The 20,736-nt window shown below is 35.5% G+C and overlaps 2 protein-coding genes across 2 annotated transcripts in view; one reads left to right on the top strand and one right to left on the bottom strand.

Annotated features, from left to right (window-relative positions):
* Positions 1–512: 512 nt before the first annotated feature.
* trim25 (tripartite motif containing 25) lies at positions 513–12,423 on the top strand. The gene is made up of 11 exons (XM_056459865.1): positions 513–1,164; positions 6,181–6,276; positions 6,424–6,657; positions 6,948–7,116; positions 7,219–7,245; positions 7,384–7,446; positions 7,539–7,601; positions 7,701–7,730; positions 8,221–8,319; positions 10,570–10,629; positions 10,711–12,423. Exons 1-11 carry the CDS (start codon positions 571–573, stop codon positions 11,241–11,243), a joined length of 1,968 nt encoding a protein of 655 aa, XP_056315840.1. The 5' UTR covers positions 513–570; the 3' UTR covers positions 11,244–12,423.
* Positions 12,424–12,629: 206 nt separating this feature from the next.
* The window catches only part of dgke (diacylglycerol kinase, epsilon), a 20,596-nt gene continuing 12,489 nt past the window's right edge, over positions 12,630–20,736 (bottom strand). Inside the window, exons 9-11 of the mRNA XM_056459866.1 lie at positions 20,399–20,526; positions 20,157–20,268; positions 12,630–17,246 (exon numbers count right to left, since the gene is read on the bottom strand). Coding sequence (XP_056315841.1) covers positions 17,040–17,246; positions 20,157–20,268; positions 20,399–20,526 — 447 coding nt within the window. The 3' untranslated portion in view covers positions 12,630–17,039. The remainder of the gene's footprint in view (positions 17,247–20,156; positions 20,269–20,398; positions 20,527–20,736) is intronic.

Below are 20,736 nucleotides of genomic sequence, written 5' to 3' on the forward strand. Positions count from 1 at the left end.
TGCATTCAACCGTATTTGCAATGTACTGTAGTTGGCTAGAAGAAATAGAAACGCATTCTGGGTATTTAGAAATAGTATAATTAATTCTGTCCGTTTGATCTGCTATAAAAACATAAAGCCCAGAAACGCATTTCTTAAAATAACTATACTGTCAAAAAAGAGCTAATAAATTGTTTAATAAAGCATAGGTGGAAGGAAAGGAGAAACTGATATTTCGTTATAATCTCTGTTATGGACGAAATGGGTGCTCTGTGGAGCGCTCTCTGTGGTTGGCGACATTACCGTAATCATTAACATTGTTTACACACCGTTTTAATCCTTAATTCAGTAAGTTCATTTATAATCCACATTTAAACTTACAATGCTTGTTTTAATTGTTTGAATTATTTGATTTTTATAACCCTTTATTGAACAGTCTGATAACGCTTTCGACTGTATTCGGCTTTGCTGCTTTAAGGGCTATCACGTAGGCACGGTGCACATACTGTAAGTTTCGTTTCTCCGCCTTTCTTTCATTTCGGCTCCAGATACAGTCGCTTATGCAGCGTCATAGTTTCTCCTGCACAAACGATGGCGGAACAAATGTCTCTGTTAGGTCTCGAAGACGAGTTAACATGCAGCATCTGTTTATGTCTATTCGATAACCCGGTAAGTTTAATATGTGGGCACAGCTTCTGCGCCAACTGTCTCGAAGAGACGTGGAAAGACAGGATTTCGTCTCTGTTCTGCCCTCATTGCCGAATGGCATTCAGCAGTAAACCCGAACTCAAGAAGAACACTGTCCTCGGCGCGGTGCTGGATGCCTATAGAGTAAAAGCGGGCATTTCGGAACCTGTCAAGAAACCAGTTGAAGTGAAAAAGAAGGATCCAGATGCGATTAAATGTGACAGCTGTATGGAAGCCACAGCGGTCAAAACTTGTCTGACGTGTATGGCGTCCTATTGTGAAGATCATGTGAGGCCTCACCGAGAGAATGTCATTTTCCGGGCGCATCAGCTTTGTGATCCACTGTCAGATCTGATGGAGCGTCTCTGTTCCGATCATGGCAAACTGATGGAGTTCTACTGCATTCACCACCAGAACTGCATCTGCAGCACCTGTCTTCAGTACAATCATAAGGGCTGTGAGTTCGTCACTGCAGATGAGCGGCGCTTCAAACAAAAGGTTAGGCCCTCTTTGTAAACACGGAAATGTGAATTTAAACAGCTGTAAACAAAAACACTCTTAGCAAAGAGTCCAAAAATGTATTACCAATGTTAGATTAAAGCCATTTGTAAACATGTTAATTGTAAAAATACTTTTTTAGTGCCGTTTTTAAACAGCTTTACACAATCATAAGGTTGATTAATTATTATAATTTTGTGAATAATGTACTAAATTTACACTATTCAGTAGGCAAGTTGTGAGGAGAGAGACCACAACAAAGGGTAACTGTTGTGTTGGGGCCCAAAAATTTACATGAAGCCTTCTTGGTTTACAATTGTGCAATTGCACTGTAGACTTCTAGAAAGGGCGGTGCCGACCAGGATCTATAGCCCGGCCCATAATGATTCATTATGTTATTGTAATTCATAAATTCATCACATAACTTCTTTACAGCGATGAGTTATACCTCAAAGCAAAACTCTTCCAGGCACAGCAGTGGACTTCTCCACTGCTGCGGCCATCTGATAAATTTGCCCCCATTTGAGCAAATATCCAAAAGAAAATTTACAAATGTCTCACTGCAAGTGTGTCTACTGTCTCAGCCAGTCTCACACAGAGAAGCCTCTTGTTGATGCTTCTTTGGAGGAGTTTGCTGATGACTCAATGTCTTTGGAATCCGCTTCGAAAATGCCCCACTGTTCTCTGGATGTCACCAAAGTCATTTCCCCTTCACAAACAGCGTGTCCTAAAGTAGACAGTAAATTTCTTGCCAAAGGCCTACCCATCCTTGCCCTCAATTCACAATGAGCTTATCAAGATGTAAGCACACATCCAATTTAGTCAGAGAAATATCTTCTTTACAGCTGCTCTCACCTGTGTTGATGGCACAATGCAAAGAGGCTATTCAAAGCTCTGCGTACAAAAAGAGACTGTTGCTTCACATTATTGCCTACCTTCAGCCATGTAGGCAAGTGTTTTCAATAGTTGTAGACATTTGAACATAATAGTTAAACAAAACATTTGTGGTTTGTAAAATACACACTGATGTCTACAGAAGGCATCTACAATCTAACTCTGTAATTCAAAACAGATTATGGCAGCATAATATTGGGAAAATATGCAATATTGTTGAATATTGCATTAGTATTTGTTGTGATAACATTTTCATAGAGAAGTTCTACTTTTTGTTAGATTTAAAAAAAAACTATGTGGAACGATCATACTAAAATATTTCAAACATATAAAATATTAAACATAATAACATTTCCTTAAATCTAATTTAAGCAACAACAAAAAGGAAGGTGCTAAAAAACTGACTAAAACACTATGAATAGATATTCAGGTTTCTTGTTTGGTTAAACATACACTTGTAAGAACAAAATGCATTATTCTAAAACATAGTTTTTTTTTTTTATTAACACTGCATCTTAAAACAAGAGCATCTTTTAAACAAAACATTGCCTTGCCTGTCATTTTAAATAAAAACACATATTATTAATACAAATAAATAAAATAAACTTAAAGTTAGTAAGTAGTGGAAAAAACTAACTTTTGTCAACATCAACATTCATTAATTTTCTTTTCGCCACAGCGTAATGAACCGTCAGCTTATGCAGCATACGTTTTACGCAGCGGATACCCTTCCAGCTGCAACCCTTCACTGGAAAACATCCATACACACTCATTCACACACATACACTATGCACAATTTAGCCTACCCAATTTACCTGTACCGCATGTACTGTACTTTGGACTTGTGGGGGAAACCGGAGCACCCGGAGGAAACCCACGTGAACACGGGGAGCACACACAAACTCCACAAAGAAACGCCAACTGACCCACTCAGGACTCGAACAAGTGACCTTCTTGCTGTGAGGCGAACGTGCTAACTACTGCGCCACCGTGTCACCAATTTACAGAAATGCCAACTGACCCAGCTGAGGCTCGAACCAGCGACCTTCTTGCTGTGAGGTAAACATGCTACCTACTGCGCCACCGAAGATTAAGTAATATGTTAACGAGTTTGCCATATGCAATGTCGTATGTGCTTACTCAACTGTTACAATTTTATTCCAAGTTTTTGCCAGAAAAATAATATATTGACTTTGGTAGGCTTTAAGCATGTTCATTGGCAGGTTATGGCAGCATTTCCTGATCCACTGAAAAGTCTCTCTGAAGGTGAACTACTCGCAGGTATACAGCGATACCAGAGATACTCAGGTGTGGGAAGTGAACCTGATGGACTTCCCACCAAGTGAGAGGGTCCATCTCACTGTCTATGGTGGGACACATTATGTACAAGGTGTTCGAGGGGTCTTAAAATGTCTTAAATTTCTAAAAACTAAATTTTAGGCCTTTAAAAGTCTTAAATTTTACGGAAATAATGTATTGTGTGTCTGAAATCATTTTAAACAGGTCTTAATTTTCCTATGTCCATGAAAAGCAACTCATTCAGACTGATATCATCTAATCACCAGCAATACATCTCAGAAGAACAATAGAACCAAATAGATTCATTTTTAACTCTATTTACCGATATAGTTTAATAATCTACCTTGCAATTTGTTAAAAAGTAATTTATTTAAGGTGAGGACACTGAACTGGACAGATAGTTATTGCATATATTTAGCTTCTATTATTTTTTATTTTTTTAAGAATTATTTAAAATATGTGGCTAAGAAATAAGTAAATTAGAGTTTCTTTGATGAGGATAGTAAAAATCTTTTCCTTTTCCATTAGAAAAAAATACTATTAGTGTTTATCCCCGTATAAGTCTTAAATTTCATCGCTAATGGTCTTTAATTTGACCTGCAGAAACCTTGTATGTAGTTGTTCAATTCAATGAATGTCGGAGTTGCAGACATGAAGAATTTGTTATCATTATCGCAATATTTAACATCAATATCACATTTCTACCCAGTATTGTGCTGCCCTATACTCCAGAATGTGTCTGTGAAGTTTCAGGTCAAAATACCAATCAGATGAATTATTTATTATACAGTGTTATAGGTACGAGGGAATTGTAGCTTTTTTGCGCCTGTTACTTTAAATGAAAAGGAGCTGGTTGGACAATCGGGATCAGATGTAAGAATAAACACAGCAAAATGTTTTTAACAAACACTATGAAACAGACACTCACAGTCACAAATACCACAGTTGGATAAAGTTACTGTACCAAATAAACCTGTAAACATCTAACATCCACAAACCGGGACTCTTTTTGTGTGATTGAAGCATCCTTGTTTATAGTTTTTATATGCAGCTGTGGTTATTACAATGTGTAATAAATTATGTAGCTTGAAAGGTGGAGTAAAATTACAAAGTGTACCACTTACTGCTTCTTGAGATGCAGTTGGATCACAGAGAGCTGGAACAGATCTTTTAACCCCAGTCTTGTGGACATGTTTATATTCGTTATAATAATGGGACCAGATAATACGTGCCTGTCAATCAATATCAGTATGCAGGGAAACAGCACTGCTACATCCTGCTGCAGTGGGCCTCAAAATCGCTGAAATTTGGATTCTATTTTAACGTCAGGAAATAAAAAAAAAGATACTTGTTTATATCACACTAATATGAGTGTGGACACACTATATCGACACATATTTCTGTTCAAACAGCTTCCAAAAGTTTTTGCATGGTAGGTGCCTATTTAGTTTGGACCTAAATTCATTCTTAAACTAAGGTTGGGCTATGTTCCTAAAATGCTCTCAACACCATTAAGAGAACAACTTATTGTTTATTAATTCAATTAAATTCATCTTTATTTCTATAGCGCTTTTACAATGTAGATTGTGTCAAAGCAGCTTAACATACAGTAGAAGTTCTAGTAAATTGAAACTGTCAGTCCAGTTTTCAAAATTGAATTTCAGTTTCATTCAGTTTAGTGTGGTTTCACTTTCGCTGCTGAAAGTCCAAACACTGAAGAGCAAATCCATCGATGCGCAGTTCCACAAATCCCAAAACCAAGAAAGCCATTAGCCCTCCCTTTTACAGTTGGCGAACAAAGCCCCTACCCTCTCTGTCCAGTTATGGCACTGAGCATTTATATGAAGTGTCTAGTCTTTTAGACAGACTGAATATCTTTGTTATATTTACGAAGTACATTTGCACATCATTATAAAATACATTTTGACTAGTAAAACTAATTCTTTTTATATGGGAAACTGAATTAGTTACAGATTAAGTTTAATGGTTAAATATTCCAAAAGCCAAAGTATAGATAGTATTTATGTTTGAAAATATATTAAGGTGAATCCGAGGGAGCTTGTTTAAATGGCTCTGTTTTGACTAATAAAATTATTAATAATAGTCTATAAATTACAGATGCTATGCTTAAGCTTGTCAGTAGAGTAGATGCTGGATTATTAGTCAGTACAAGCACAGCAGACTCCGTAAATCCAAATCCAGCCTGCTTGTGTTCTATAAAATAATGCTAATATTCACTTGTTATTATACAACTTAAGTTTTAAAACATTCTTTTCAATAAATACTTGTTTCTATATTTCATTCTGTATTGTTCCACTTCTTCTTTAATCAACAGATATACATTAGCAAATTGATTTAGTTAAAGGAGAGAATAGTTTACATAGCTCATGGCTTAAATAGCAGAATAGCAGTCCCAGTCATCAGAGGTGGGGCTGGGTGAAAAATGTTTTCAAGTACCTAGTCACTGTAATACATATTTTACCCAGTGGGTGTCAATCTTACATAATGCAACTTTAAGGACTAGTACAGGCTTGTTTGCAGGGAAGTTTTCCTCCATATTTGTGGAAACTCAGGGAACTGAGGTTGCATCTGTAACAGGAATGATTTTGACTGTTTAACTATGAATAGTAAATAGTAATGGTGACTTAAATTGACCCAAAACAATAAATCATTTATATGGATGTTTGTTTTGAGGGTTTGGTTTATTGAAAATGTAAACATTTAGTTGGATTGTAAAAAGTAACACCTGATTTGATTCCTTGAAATAACTTGAAATAAAATATTGCAAAATAAAATACTAACTCTGTTATGAAATGCTTTTAGACTGATCTGACTGACAAACTGAACATCCTTGAAGGCAAAATGGACAAGAATGAACAGGTTATCACACAGATGAAGGAGCAGCAAAATAAATTAAAGGTTGGCAAATGTTTATTTTTCTTTGGGTATGTCTATTTCTGATAAAGACAGATGATAAAATATATCTTTATTTACCATCACTGAAGCACTATAAGATTAAAAACTTTCCCTAAATTTCCCTTTTTATTTATTTTATTTTTTCCACAGGATCTAGCTGCAACCCGAAAGCGCATTCTTGAGGCAGAATATAGCCAGATCAGAGAAATGATCGACAGAGATGAAAGAGAGGCCATGCTAGCTATTGATAAGGAACAAGAGAGAGGTCAGAGCAAACTTGTCTCCTTGATGAAGAAGTTTAATGAGAATATTGAGAAGATGGAAAGGACCAAGTCTGAGATCAGCAGTCTCCTGGACCAGTCACAATCACTCACATTTTTAAAGGTGATAAAATTAGTTTTTGTGGGACCAAACTCATTAGCCAGTGTAGGACACTTATCCTAGATAGAAACCAATTAAAGACAAGCTGCTCTAATGAATGTTGTTTGTGTATTTATATTCATGCTGTGTAGATAGAACAGTAAAGAATTGACAGGAAAGCTGGGGTAGAGAGAAGAAAATGTGAAACTCTGGGCGCCATGAAAGCAGTTGTGCCTTAGATCTGTGTGTTAAACCACAAGGCTAGATGACCTGACAGGCTATTTGTATTCTTGACCTTTCATTCTCTTCCACAGGCCTCCATAGATTTGCCCTCAGTGATAAATTTCGAGCCCTATAACCCACGCATGAATTTGGACGGTAAAGAGGTGATTGCTTACCATTCCTCTGCAGTTGCGCTTAAAGAGTGGATCACCAAGTTAATGGAACAGTCAACTGAGAACAGAATCTCTGTACTAAAACCAGGTGTGTTTGTGTGGGAGGTTTTGGGAAAGCTTTTTTGTTAATGGTTGAGCATACAGCAAAACCACACATTGTCATGATATACATGTCCATATGTTTTTACAGAGTTTGAGAAATCTGTTCTTGGCACAGGTTAGATTGTCTTTTGAAATGAATAGTGTGGAAATCTGGGATATATTATTCATATAAAAACATGATTAAGGAACATTTTATTTTGCCTAATTGTACTGTTGAGGTAATCTTTAATGAAACAGGCCATCTAATCCTAAGGCAACCAATCACCTGGAATTCTTGGTGGGACTCCAGCATTCTTGCCAAATCCAAGAGATGTGTGTAAGTAACTTTTATGAAATTGAATTGGCTGTTGTTCATGATTCGTTATAACCTAAATCTTTCCATCACAATTTTTTCTCAACATATATCAGCATATATGCGTCCACCCTGCTCTTCCAAACCCAAGGTCCCAGGACCTAAAAAGAAAAATCCTGGTAGGTCAAGTGCATACCTGGAAAAAGTTTTAGAGCTACCAATAATATATATGTAAATAAAGAACAACAAAACCTTTTTCTCATTATTCTTCTTGATAGACAGGAGGGATACTAAAGAGAAGCCAAACAGTAAGCTCTGACCACCCTTTGCTTCATTATTTTACTGTATACTGTAACTAACTTTTAAAGTTTGTCTTATTAATGTTATGTGTAGAATATTTGATACCCCCCTGTGATTGGTTTGTAGAAATGTCTGTCCTGTGTTAGTTTCTTAATTGTCAGATATATCAGCCTGATCTCACGAGAAAACGTAAGTTTTTTATGTTTTGTCAGTTTAGTGGCTAATTTCAGTCGTACGAAAATGTACGGTTTTAAAAAGGAGGCGTGGCACCCAACCCCACCCCTAAACCCAACAGTCATTGGGTGATGAGCAAATCGTACTATATTGTACGAATTAGATTGTACGAATTGATATAAATTAGCCACTAAATCAATAAGTTACGAATTGCCGTGAGATTGTGTTGGATATATACATATTATTCTGGTTCTGTGTGTGTGTCCATGTGTGTGTGTATCATTTGAATGATTTTAACATTATATGAAATACCTCCTTTGCCAGGATCCAGGAATCCCACTCAAGGGATAAATCCAGTTTTCTCCAAAAGCATGGACAACTTGAATGAACTCAGACCTAAAACTGTAGACATAATTGACATAAGTATGTGGAAAAAGTTATTGTTCGGTGATGCTCTCCTTAACTTCGTGATTCATTATAATCGAAGAATAGACTGCAGAATATACTGTAAAACCAAAATATGGAAACACATCAGACCATTCTCAATTTAGTCTCATCAAGGGGTGCATTTTCCATACAATCACCACCAAATTACTATGCATTCTTTGCAAAATACATTTTCATAAACACTAGGAATATAGTCAGTATCAGATCAATATAGCTTATTCACATGAAAAAGTATTAATTTCTTTAATCACCTTCTTGTTCAAAACATAATTGGTTTACACTATGTTTATGGGGTGGTTCATTCAGTCAGAGACAGCTTGTTTCACAGTGAAAATGTACACAAGACCAGTTTAGTTTCCCAGTTATTTTGTTTTATATGATATGTATACATGCATTCAATGCAGGATTCCTCTTATCTCATGCTCTGTGAGTTTTTTATACTAGGGGTGTGACGATATCTTGTGTCACGAGATCTCGTGAGATTAAACTGCGACAAGATTTACCATCAAGGTGAAAAGTTTTCTCATTAGTTGTGATGTTATGATGGACCATGAGGGTGAAATTAGCATTGGATATTGGAGGCAGAATTAGATTTAAACCACAAATTAAATGCTTTGCACACACCTGGCAACCCAGGCTGGCCTCATTGTTGTGCGTAACTCGTTTGCTTGCGCGAATGTCACGTAACCACTTTTTTTTCACCGGAGTTCAACAGCTGCCGTGACACACACATTAGCCATGGACATTACCACGCAATGGAATAGCGTTTTAGATATGCTGAAAGTCATAATCGATGTAAGCACAAATCGAAAACATGTGGAATAATTCTATATTAGTCGCATTATTGAAATGCAGCATAGACATGTAAACACCACAAATTAAACTTTTACTGTCATGGAGGACCTTAACTGCATTTTGTGACAGGAAAAGCCATACACACAGGGCTGTTTGACACTATTCTTTGCACTTACCAACTCACCAAGGGCCACAGGTCACATACAAACTCACAACTCCGAGTGACACACCGTGAACTCCTGGAGACTCACACACTCCACCGTCATCACCTGTCTTACATTCATTCGGTGTGTGGTATCAAATGACTTAAAAAAGTCGAGTCCTTACTTCCTACTCAGATCCAGCAGTTCAAAGTTTGTCATGGGGGCATGAATGCAATATTGCTGAATAAAAGTGAAACTGCTGAAAAATTAAAAATTAAATACCAAAAATTAAATGACAATTTTCAAGTTCAGTTTGTGGAAAGGAGTTTGATTTCTCATGTGTAACGCTGCGGTCACACTAGAGATTGTGTGTGCGAAGTTCACCAAGCTTGAACTTTCCAACACAGCAAACTACAAAACTTGTCTGACACATTCACATGAGTATAAATGGAAGTCTATGTGGAGAAAAGTGCAGTGTGACCGCAGCTTTACTCTACAGGGGAGAAGCCAGTCAGTCGAGTTAGCTAAATATTTAGCAGTGTTTGCATGTCTTTTACTTCATAGAATTCATGAAAATAGAAATAAAATAACATTCAGTTTATTTCAAAATGGACCTAAATTATTTTGCATTTTGTGATTTTTTTTTTCAGTTGAATAAAAATCTATTTATTAGCAAATATGTAGCTAATATTTAAAATCATATGAAGACCTTTTTCAATTCATATATTAGAAAAATATTTTGCACTGTTTGCATGTCTTTACTACATAGAATTCATCCAAATGGAAGTAAAATATCATTCATTAAAAGTTAATTTAAAAAATGCAGCCAAATTGTTTAACACTTTGTGATTGATTTATTTTTTATCAGATGAATAAAAGACCATTCATGTATTTCATCATTGAGGATTTCCTAAAAATAGTGTAAAATCTTGTGTCTCGTCACACCCCTACTTTATACACTTTATGCACTCTTCATATTGTTGACGCTAAAATATATCTATGAAATCTGTATTTAGACTGCATTACATTTTTGTTTGATTTTTGCACATAAGAGCATGATCTAAAAAGAAAGTATTCTTACAACCACAGGTTTAAAAGTATGCAAATGTTTGTAAAAACAGCAAAAATATTCAAATATGCCAGTAACAACCACAATTGTGTAAAAAATGTACTGGGAAATGCATCTCTGATTTGTTATCGTGGCACAATAAAATAATGAAACGTTTCATTTTATTTGGAGGCAGTATATTATGCCTTGCTAAAAGCTTTGTAATTCTTCACAACACAGATCAGCCTGCAAGTTCATCCACTGTGCAAAACATTGTTAAAAGGAGTGATCTACTTAAATGTGAGTAAACGATAATTATACCATAGTTGGTCTTTATCTTTATCATTTACATTGATGGGCTTGTGTGTTTCTCCTGTGTAGATGGCACTATCCTCAATTTTGATGTCAGAACGGCTCACAAGCGGATCTCCCTGTCCGAAAACAACACCAAAGCAACAGTCTCAGATGACCCTGCAAACTATCCAGAAATTCCCCATCGTTTTTCTGTTTGTTCTCAGGTGCTCTGCACAAAGGGTTTTTCTCAGGGCCGTCATTACTGGGAGATCAAAATGAGCAGTAACAACTTCTGCGGATTAGGACTTGCATATGGAAAAATAGACCGCAAGGGTCCCTCTAGTCGTCTGGGCCGTAATGCAGAATCCTGGTGCGTAGAGTGGTTTAATGTCAAGCTTTCCGCATGGCACAACAGCTTTGAGACGGTGTTGGAGAATCCAAATCCAAGCCGTGTGGGCATCTTGCTGGACTGCGATCAGGGAAGTGCAACATTCTATAATGTGCAGGATCGTGCTTACCCCTTCCACACGTTTGTGTTCCCTTTTACTGAGGCTGTGTATCCAGCCTTCTGGATTTTTTCAAATGGTTCCTCTGTCTCTTTGTGCAAGCTCAATAACTGAATTGATGTAATCCAAGGTGATCAATTAATTGATGTTTAATTCATCTTTGGCTGTCTGACAGTCAAGCTAAAATATCAAGCTTCATAAGACATAGTAAAATACACCCACAGAGGACTCTGTTCATGCATCAAGCACATTTAAGCTTTTGCAAGGTTTGGTCTTGGTCATCCAGCAAGCACTGTCTAGCTGCTGTTGATTGCAATTAATGTCCTCTATGTGTACTGGTTGTTTAAAAAAAAACACACACAACTCAATTAAATCTGGCATGTTAAGTGGTTGTGTCTATTCAGAAGACTAAATTTAAACCTTCCAATTCATATAGATTTTTTTAAAAGTTTTCAATAAATGGATAGGAAATAATGTAAATAGAGTGTGTATGGATGTTTATCAGTGATTGGTTGCAGCTGGAAGGGCATCCGCTGCGTAAAACATATGCTGGATAAGTTGGCGGTTTATTCCACGGTGGCGAACCCAGATTAAAAGGACTAAGCTGAAAAGAAAATTAATGATGTAAATAGTTGATTTGTCATGTCAATGGACATGAAACATGATTGATGTGTTGATATTTAATCAATTGTGTCATTGAAAGATAAACTTTATAAGAGTGACAGGGTTTTTACTGCAATAACTACTTGATCTATTTGTTAAATGACCAACCAAATAAAGCTAAAAAAAATATGTATTTAGGTAGAAATTAGGTAAGCAGAACAAGGCTGTATCAGCGTAATTCTGATCAAATTATGTCAACAGTCTATAAGTATATTTAACAGGCACCACACAAACACATTTGTCCAAGACTGACATGATTATTATGAATATGAACATGAGTATTATGCAGAGACGATAAATAAATGCTTAAGTTGTTAAATTTAGTTTGCAAATGGCACTATATTTAATCTTAGTTTGTTATCACATGGTCAAGGTCTATTTCTAGTGTACTAAAGATACTGTTGTCTTGTTTCCTGAGCAAAGTTAACTCCAGTCAGATCTTTTTTAAGCGTGTGAAATTCAGTCAATTATTTTGGAATATCAGTAGCCATTTATACCTGTAAACCAAACAAATTCATTGTAAAAAAAAAAAAAAAAAAAAAAAGAAATGTTGTGTACTCACTTCTTCTATAGTCTTACGAGCCAAATCCAGATTTTGCTGTCAACTCAATTTTTCTCTCGTTTTCTGTTCTCTGTATATGTATATATATATATATATATATATATATATATATATATATATATATATATATATATATATATATATATATATAAAAACTTGTGGTTTTAAATTAAAAGGGAATGACCTGATCTTTCGAAATGTTGGTTGTTAATGTATGCGGTTTTATGTGGTTTGTGCTGAACAATAAAAGGTAAAAAATAACAATAAACCAAATGTTTGAACAAGGAATTCTTTATAATCAAAATTCAATCAGAATAATCTCCAATTTGGACTTCGATTCAGAACTGATTTTAAATGTATACAGGTACATTTTTGTGCACATATACAAAGAAGGCAGTTACAAATGAAATACATCTTCTGGAGCAGCATGGGATGTTTACACTATTAGTTCAACACATTTTTTAAAACAAGCAGCCATGGGTGTTGACCGTACAACATATAAAGAAATATTACAATCTTCTACCCTTAGCAATTTTTGTAACACTCCCAAACAGTGGTGCGGAAAGTTACTTTAAAAGTAATGCATTACAATATTGAGTTACTCTGCAAAAAAACCTAGTTGTGTTACTTAGTTAATTTATTATGGAAAGTAATGTGTTACGTTACTTTTGAGTTACCATTTCTTAGCTGGCTGAGGCTTGATCACATTTTTTTTTCTAGCAGGTTTTTTTTATTAACAATACACTATAACCTTTATCTTTATAAAAACACATCAAAAAATAATAATACAGCATAGTTTTATCTTTAGGGAACTTCCTGGGCCCAGAGCTATACATGCCATATATACAGTTGAAGTCAGAATTATAAGACCCCTGTTTTGTTTTTCCCCCTAATTTCTGTTTAACTGAGAGATTTTTTCAACACATTTCTAAACATAATAGTTTTAATAAGTCATTTCTAATAACTGATTTATTTTATAAACATTTGACTAGATATTTTTCAAGACAATTCTATACAGCTTAAAGTGACATTTAAAGACTTAACTAGGTTAATAAGGTTAACTAGGCAGGATAGGGTAACTAGGCAAGTTATTGTATAATGACTATGTATAGTTTATTTCTGTAGACTATCAAAAACAAAAGGGGCTAATAATTTTGACCATAAAAATGGTTTAAAAAAAAATTAAAACTTGCTTTTATTCTAGTTGAAATAAAACAAATAGGACTTTCTTCTGAACAAAAAGGATTATCAGACATACTGTGAAAATTTCCTTGCTCTGTTAAACATAATTTGGGAAATATTTAAAAAGGAGAAAAAAAATCAAAGAGGGGCTAATAATTCTGACTTCAACTGTATATATACAGATTAATGACAATTTAAAGCAACATGTTTGCTACTTTTATATTTTCTGTGTAATTAGTTAAGTAAAATCACTGTCCATTCACAAGTTCCACTTTTTCTTTTTCTTTGGTGCACTCTACCCTCTTCATTTCTGTCTGTTCCCACTGAGTGCATTCTCTCATTAAATTTTAATTCAGCAGTATATATTTTTAAAAGCAAATTAATTGCACAAAAAAGCAACTCAAAATATTACTTATTTTTTAAAGTAATGAGTTACTTGTTACTTAGAAAAGTTATATTATGTAACTCGTGTTATTTGTAATGCATTACCCACATGCTCCCAAATTATTAAAATGATAAATCAGCAGATTCCCACTGAGAATCATGTTCTTTTGACAAACTTCGAGACATGCTTTTGGAAAGTGCTATTAAAGTTTTAAAGAAAGGGTTTTCATTACATACTCTGCTTCAGTATTTATACTTATTTGTGAATTTAGTACAATGTTCTGAAACCCAAAATAATATAAACACTTTAGTTCAAAAAGCAAAAAACAAATCTCAAGGTAAGCAAGCATTTGTTTTCAGACATTGCCAAACCTTTTTATGATAAAACAGAGCAGCCTATGTTTCAATGTTCAACTGATGACAAACAATTTTAAGAAGTTCATGGTTTTCCATATCAGGACATAATAATAATAATAATAATACAACGTATATATGATACTTGAAAGGTCTTAAAAATAAAAAAATAAAAACCGATGAACAACATCATGACATCCCGCACCATGGCATTATTTATTCAACAAAAATAAAGTTAAGATCGAAAAAGCCACTGGTGCCAAACTTGATTCGCCATATGAATCAGATATTTGTATAGATCCACTTTTGGAATTACTTGGAAGTAATCATTTCTAAATGAGCTTATCAGTCTTAATTCTTGAGGAGTTTTGAAGTTGTTTTGCACAGCTCTCTCCACAGACAGTCAGGATGAGGTCTGGACTTTAACCAGACTATTGCAACACCATTATTTTACTTAACTTTCAGCTGTTCTCTTGGGAGATTTGCTGGTGTGCTTGTGATCATTGTCGTTTCATGACACAATTATAGGTAAACTTTGAACGTTGGACAGTTATTGTGTCAACACACTTGAAAACGCCAAACCAACAAACTGCTTAATTTTCTGTTGATGAACAATTAAGGCATTTGGTTTGCAGAAGCTGGATTATTTTGTTGTTGTTGTTTGTTTTTGTTAGTTTTTAATTTTTTTAAAAGCCATTTTAACGTCAAAATTATTAGCCCCTTTAAGCTATATATTTTTCCATAGTCTACAGAACAAACCATCATTATACAATAACTTGCCCAATTACCCTAACCTGCCTATTTAATCTAATTAACCTAGTTAATAATTAGTTCAGTATTATTAGTTCAGTAAAATCACTGTCCACTGAGACAAACCCCTTGTCTTCTATGTGTTCAAAATGAGAATACTTCCGTCACAGAAATGTAAGGCTCTGCCATCTTGGTTTCTGTGTGTTCCCACGGTGAGCTAATTCTCTCATTGAATATGATTCAACATGATTACACTCATTTTAATTTAGCAAATTATTTTTAAAAGCGAATTAATTCATCTAAAAAGTAAATCCAGTTACATTTAAAAAAATAACTCAAACATTATTACTTCATTTTTTAGAAAAGTAATATAACGTAACTCACGTTACTTGTAATGTGTTACCCCCAACACTGTATATATACACACACACACAAACATTTTTCTTTGTGTTGCAGTCTTGTCTCTTGAAAGCCATTCAATAAAGTACATTAGAAAAACCATGATTTATCACTTACAGCAAGGTTGGGTCATGTGAAAAATGTGTTCCCACATACCAATAGGAGATTTATAAATCTCGATTTGATTAAATGAGTAAATGACTTCATGACAAAACATATTAACTCTTGTCCTGACAGTTTATCAAGAGATCATGTCAAATACAGCCGTCCAAATCATTGGTAAGTCATCAATGAGACTCAATGATATGATGAACTGGCCTCAGACACCAAAGGATTAGGTGGTGATGAAAGAAGGGGAAACTACAGATGCACTGAAAACAGAAAACCTTGGAAATTCAAAAAACCGATTAGGATGGTTATGCTTAAGGAAAATAAAGTGATTTTATCAAAGTACATTTAAAAAAACTATAACAACAAATTACTACAGAATGGAAGAGATTCAATATCTAAACAACAAAATCTCTAATAATCAAAATATGCAAACATCATCACACTCAGGAAAAAGAAAATAATAAATGAATGATATATTAATCAGTGCTCTGAAAGATTTGACTTCGATGAAATAGAGATAAAAAAATATAAATGGCACATCCATCTAAAATCTACTCAGTGCAAATATCTTTCACAAAACATAGAAATAAAATTATTGCACAGCTTCACTTAGACAACTCAAATACAAACGTTCTGCAGAGAGTCGTATGCACTCAAGCCTATGGCACTCAACATTAGTGCAAAACATTCATATCTTAGCATTTTTCTGTGTAACATTCTCCATTGAATTGTTTCAATGATTGCCTGAGCTTTGCTTACAGCTAAATAAGATTTAAGATTTTGTATCATAAAGGGCAAATACCTGAGCCACTGAGCCGCAGATCATTGGGGTAATAATCCCTAGGACAAACAATATATACAAATCTATGTCTTTTATATGGAGAGTTCAAGAACTCCTGGAGCTCATTTAGAGGGGGCATACAGTGATGACTCTCCCCCCAAACTTGTGTTAATTTGCGTTGTTTAGTAGAACATTAAAGAAGACTTTTAGCTGAAATCACAGTGCCTTGGTGATTCACAAAAAGTAATTTATTGCCACACTTCGGGAGTTTCCTAAAAACTGATTTAAAATAAAAACAAAATCATTACGTCCTAATGGGAATGTGCAATTTGCAGAAACTGGATTAAAGATAATAATGTAACATACGGTTTCGTTTTGCCTTTTTATTACTTTTTCAAAGTGTGAATGATCAAAAATCAAGGATTCAGCTGAAAGTTTTTACTATGCTCTACTGACATAAAAAAGAAACGGTTATATACATATATTTGGCTATCTTGAATGGAAAGAGAGCTACTAAAATAACAGCAATTTTTCACTTTTGGCTGAACTCTTTAATCTCTTTTATGCTTAAGAGCGAATGGGCTTAAAACTGTCATCAATAATAATCACTGCAGATGTTATTAGTAGAGCGGCACGTGCACTTTATGTATATCTACAGACACTTGTCACATTAGGGTGTCGTCCATCCTACTATCTGGGGTGGAAAAAAACTGTGATTACAGCCTTACGGAGACTCGGTTTGCGGTGCATTGTTGGATGTGTCGATGTGATCTTCAACCTCTGAAGCACTGGAATCATCATCATCTGTTTGTTCTGCACTGTGGTAAAGCATAAGGGCCTGGGTCTTATGAGTAATGGTTATAGTGCATGGACCCTGAGCCCACGGCTCTCCATCCACCTGCATTGGCATCCGAGAACTCTTCAATACCAGCTGCCACAAAAAACAAAGAATAATAATCAGGTTTTCATTTTTCTGTTGCTTGTTGTGGGACAGTCTAAATTGTTGGAATGGATAAAAATGCTGGCTGTCTTTTCTTCCCTCATCTGATATTATATTTGTAAAATGGCTTCTCAAATGAGATTTTTGATATCTTGTTGACTTTAAAGGTGCATACAATAACATTTCCCTTATTTAAACGTAGTACACTTAAATAGGTACGGAATAAGTCCACAGAGGGTGGGGTGATCAACCGGAACGGGGAAGTCCCAGAATAAAGTGAAAAAAATATGATACTATTTTTATCTGTTTTTATGTTATTTGTTTTTATTTTATTTAAACTTGTCTCTTTTATTCCTATTTATGTAAAGCACTTTGAATTGCCACTGTGTATGAAATGTGCTATATAAATAAACGTGCCTTGCCTTAAAGAGTAATAATTCTGAAAAATGCACAAACTGAATGACTTGACATAAAAACTGGTGTCATCACTACCAAAGAGCTTAGAATCACCAAGAGGGGACACTCAATAGAATGTTCCATTGCAACAGCAGCGCCAATGGTCCATTGGATCTTATTGCCGTCGAGATGGCAAGCAGCTGCTTTGTTTTGTATTTATTTATTTAAAAAGCGCATTAAAGCTGAGATACAACCTAAAAGACGACAACACAACAATTACTAAGACAATCATCAGCACTTTTAATAGTTTATTTTACAGACTTATAATATGCTGTTGTTCTATTGGAATTTTCATTCTAGTGGCTGTTTCCCAAATCGCACTGAAGTGTCGCCTCTTGGTGATTCTATGCTCTTTGTCACTACTGGGGACTGATGGATTAAGTCATCATGGATCAAATGTACAAACACCAATCACTTTATTTGATATTTGTTGACATCAGCAATACAAAATACTTGTGTAAACATTTGACAGCACCAATGCTGAAAATGGCATTTAAAACATTTATAATAAAAACCTGAAGCCTCAGATTTTTTTCATCCAATGTGCTTTTCAGTTGTTATAGTATGTTTAGCATTGCGGTTTGACACTTTTATTGTTAATAGACAAGCTGGGTCAACAAAAGACCACAGAATGTTTATCTTTTGCGGTACAAACATTACATCTTCCCAACTGCATATCATTTACATTTGGCAGAAGCCCTTGTCCAAAGCAACTTATAGTTAAGGAGGAGTTCAGCAATTCAACAAGAAAAGGCAATACACACAAGTGCTGTTAAGGAACTGTTAAGCCTGGTTTATACTTGACCGTGACCCATGGCGCATGTAGTCGTGCATTTATACTTCTGTGCGGTGTTTGTGTTGCTCTGAAACGCTAGCTGGCAGTAGGTTTTTTATGTTCCTCTGTATCGAGTTTTTCGCTGGTGTTTTGTTTTTCTCTAAAACGCTACCTTAATGTACAAAGTAGCTAAAACTCGCTTATTCTGAGGCAGGAACCAGCAGATGCTGGTAAACACAAAAGCAACAGTTTCCACCTGGAGCTCTTTCACAGGACTCGACACTTGTAAATACTCGCTTCAACCGGTTCACGCGGCTCTCACCCCTGCCCACACTCATCAGCGCTACCAAGCTGACCAATCACAAACGCGAGGGCTATGCGACCGCACGAAGGTTGTGCCGGACCATACGTATGCACTTAATGCAGAAGTATAAACCAGCCTTCAGTGCTTATTGAATTAGGTGCTAGGGTAGTTTTGTTTTTGTTTGTTTTTCAGAGAGCTAGAGAAGAGTGCTTTGTCAAGCCTACTTATCTGTGTGAAGTACACTTCATAAATGCACAGTGCAAAACTGGTCAAAAAAAGTGTCAGAGAGATGATAGAGTGTGTTTTCTACAGGTGGTTTGTCAAGCCCACTCACCTGTGTGAGGCACGCTCAGAATTGATAATGTTTTGGGGTTGTCGTGTGGTGAGGTGGGGAATAGAAGAGAGGTTCTGGTTTTGTTCACAGGGGTACACCTGATCGTGGGATCAGTTCTTAGTTGTCATTTAAATGATACAAGTGATCCAGCAATTGCAAGCATTCATTCATTTCCCTCGGTCACTTTATTTATCAGGGATCGCCACAGCGGAAACAAGCCGCCAACTTATCCAGCATATGTTTTACACAGAGGATGCCCTTCCAGCTGCAACCCAGTACTGGGAAACATCCATACACACTCATTCACACAGATACACTACGTCAAATTTAGTTTATTCAATTAACTTATACCACTTGTCTTTGGACTGTGGGGGAAACCGGAGCACCCGGAGGAAACCTACACGAACACGGGGAGACCATGCAAACTCCACACAGAAATAATTGCAAACATATACATCATGTTTTTTGTAAGTTATTGTGTACTGACAATATACAAAAAAAAAAACATCCAACACCTAAAACCGCAATAGCATTCTGAATGGCACTGAGCAGTGAATATTGGGTGAATATTGTTAGTAGTTATAAAGTAGCCACTTTGAGGGATGTAAACAAAATCAATGGTCCCAATGTACTTCCTGTTTTACATTTTTAATTTGTATAGCTTCCAAGAATCCAAAAAGAGCAACATAACGATCAATAATGTTATGATAGCTGTTTTAACATTAAGTTATGATTGAATTCTCTTTTGTTAAAGTTAAGAAAGAGTTTGATAACAAGCAGGAAAAGTTCATGGGCCAACAACATGACCACATTGAAATGGTCTATTCTGCATCCCCAATCCTACCCTAAACCCATCTTCTACCTTACTAACTATTAATAAACAGCTAATAAGTAGTTTATTAAGCTAGTAGTGCTAGTTAATGGTTTCTTAATACCGTGAATTGTGACCCAAACTAAAGTATTACCGAATATTGTCACTGGTTTTTCACAAAATTAATGCCGTTTCAATAAAGAACATGCTTATGCTCTCACCCGGACTGTATGTGCCTGTCCCAGCCTCACAGGATTGGCCAGTTTCACCTGGATTTGTGCACAGTGGAATGAGCCATACACCCCGACAACCTCTAATAAACCATCATCAACACTGAAGAAAGAAAATATTAAACCAGCAGTATTTTTAAATGACATTCTACTATGATATAGATCTATAGGTTTTGTGTCTGTGTTTTTACAAAGTCAAAGGTATTTATAAGTCTGTAGATCTGCATTCTTACCGGGTAGGAGGATAAGGTTCATCTCCCATTCCTTCCCAGAGTCTACAGCCACCACCCCAGTTGCCGATGTTACACACGATTATTCCTTCCAGGTTGGGTAAAGTCACTTGCTCTCCATCTAGCTCCAGCTGAATACAAATAAATAGCCAATCAAAATGTAATAACATAGTACTCTCCTTAACTTTAAATATAGAGGGAATCCATACATTTCTTAACGATGAAGTCTATTAATAAAGCAAAACACACACTTATGTCCACAGCTGCTGTCCTGCTGTTACAGCACGCTTATGCAACAGGAGAATCCCACAAACTGCATTTTGTGTTCACCTTAATAGCTG

The sequence above is a fragment of the Danio aesculapii genome, chromosome 6, assembly GCF_903798145.1.
Source record: "Danio aesculapii chromosome 6, fDanAes4.1, whole genome shotgun sequence".
Classification (NCBI taxonomy): Eukaryota; Metazoa; Chordata; class Actinopteri; order Cypriniformes; family Danionidae; genus Danio; species Danio aesculapii.

Excerpts from the sequence above, each read along its gene's own strand:
- trim25 (XM_056459865.1), top strand. The coding sequence starts at position 571 with ATGGCGGAACAAATGTCTCTGTTAGGTCTCGAAGACGAGTTAACATGC. Across the intron at positions 6,277-6,423 it reads AGCAGCAAAATAAATTAAAG|GATCTAGCTGCAACCCGAAA; the intron begins GTTGGCAAATGT and ends TTTTTTCCACAG. Across the intron at positions 7,602-7,700 it reads ACCTAAAAAGAAAAATCCTG|ACAGGAGGGATACTAAAGAG; the intron begins GTAGGTCAAGTG and ends TCTTCTTGATAG.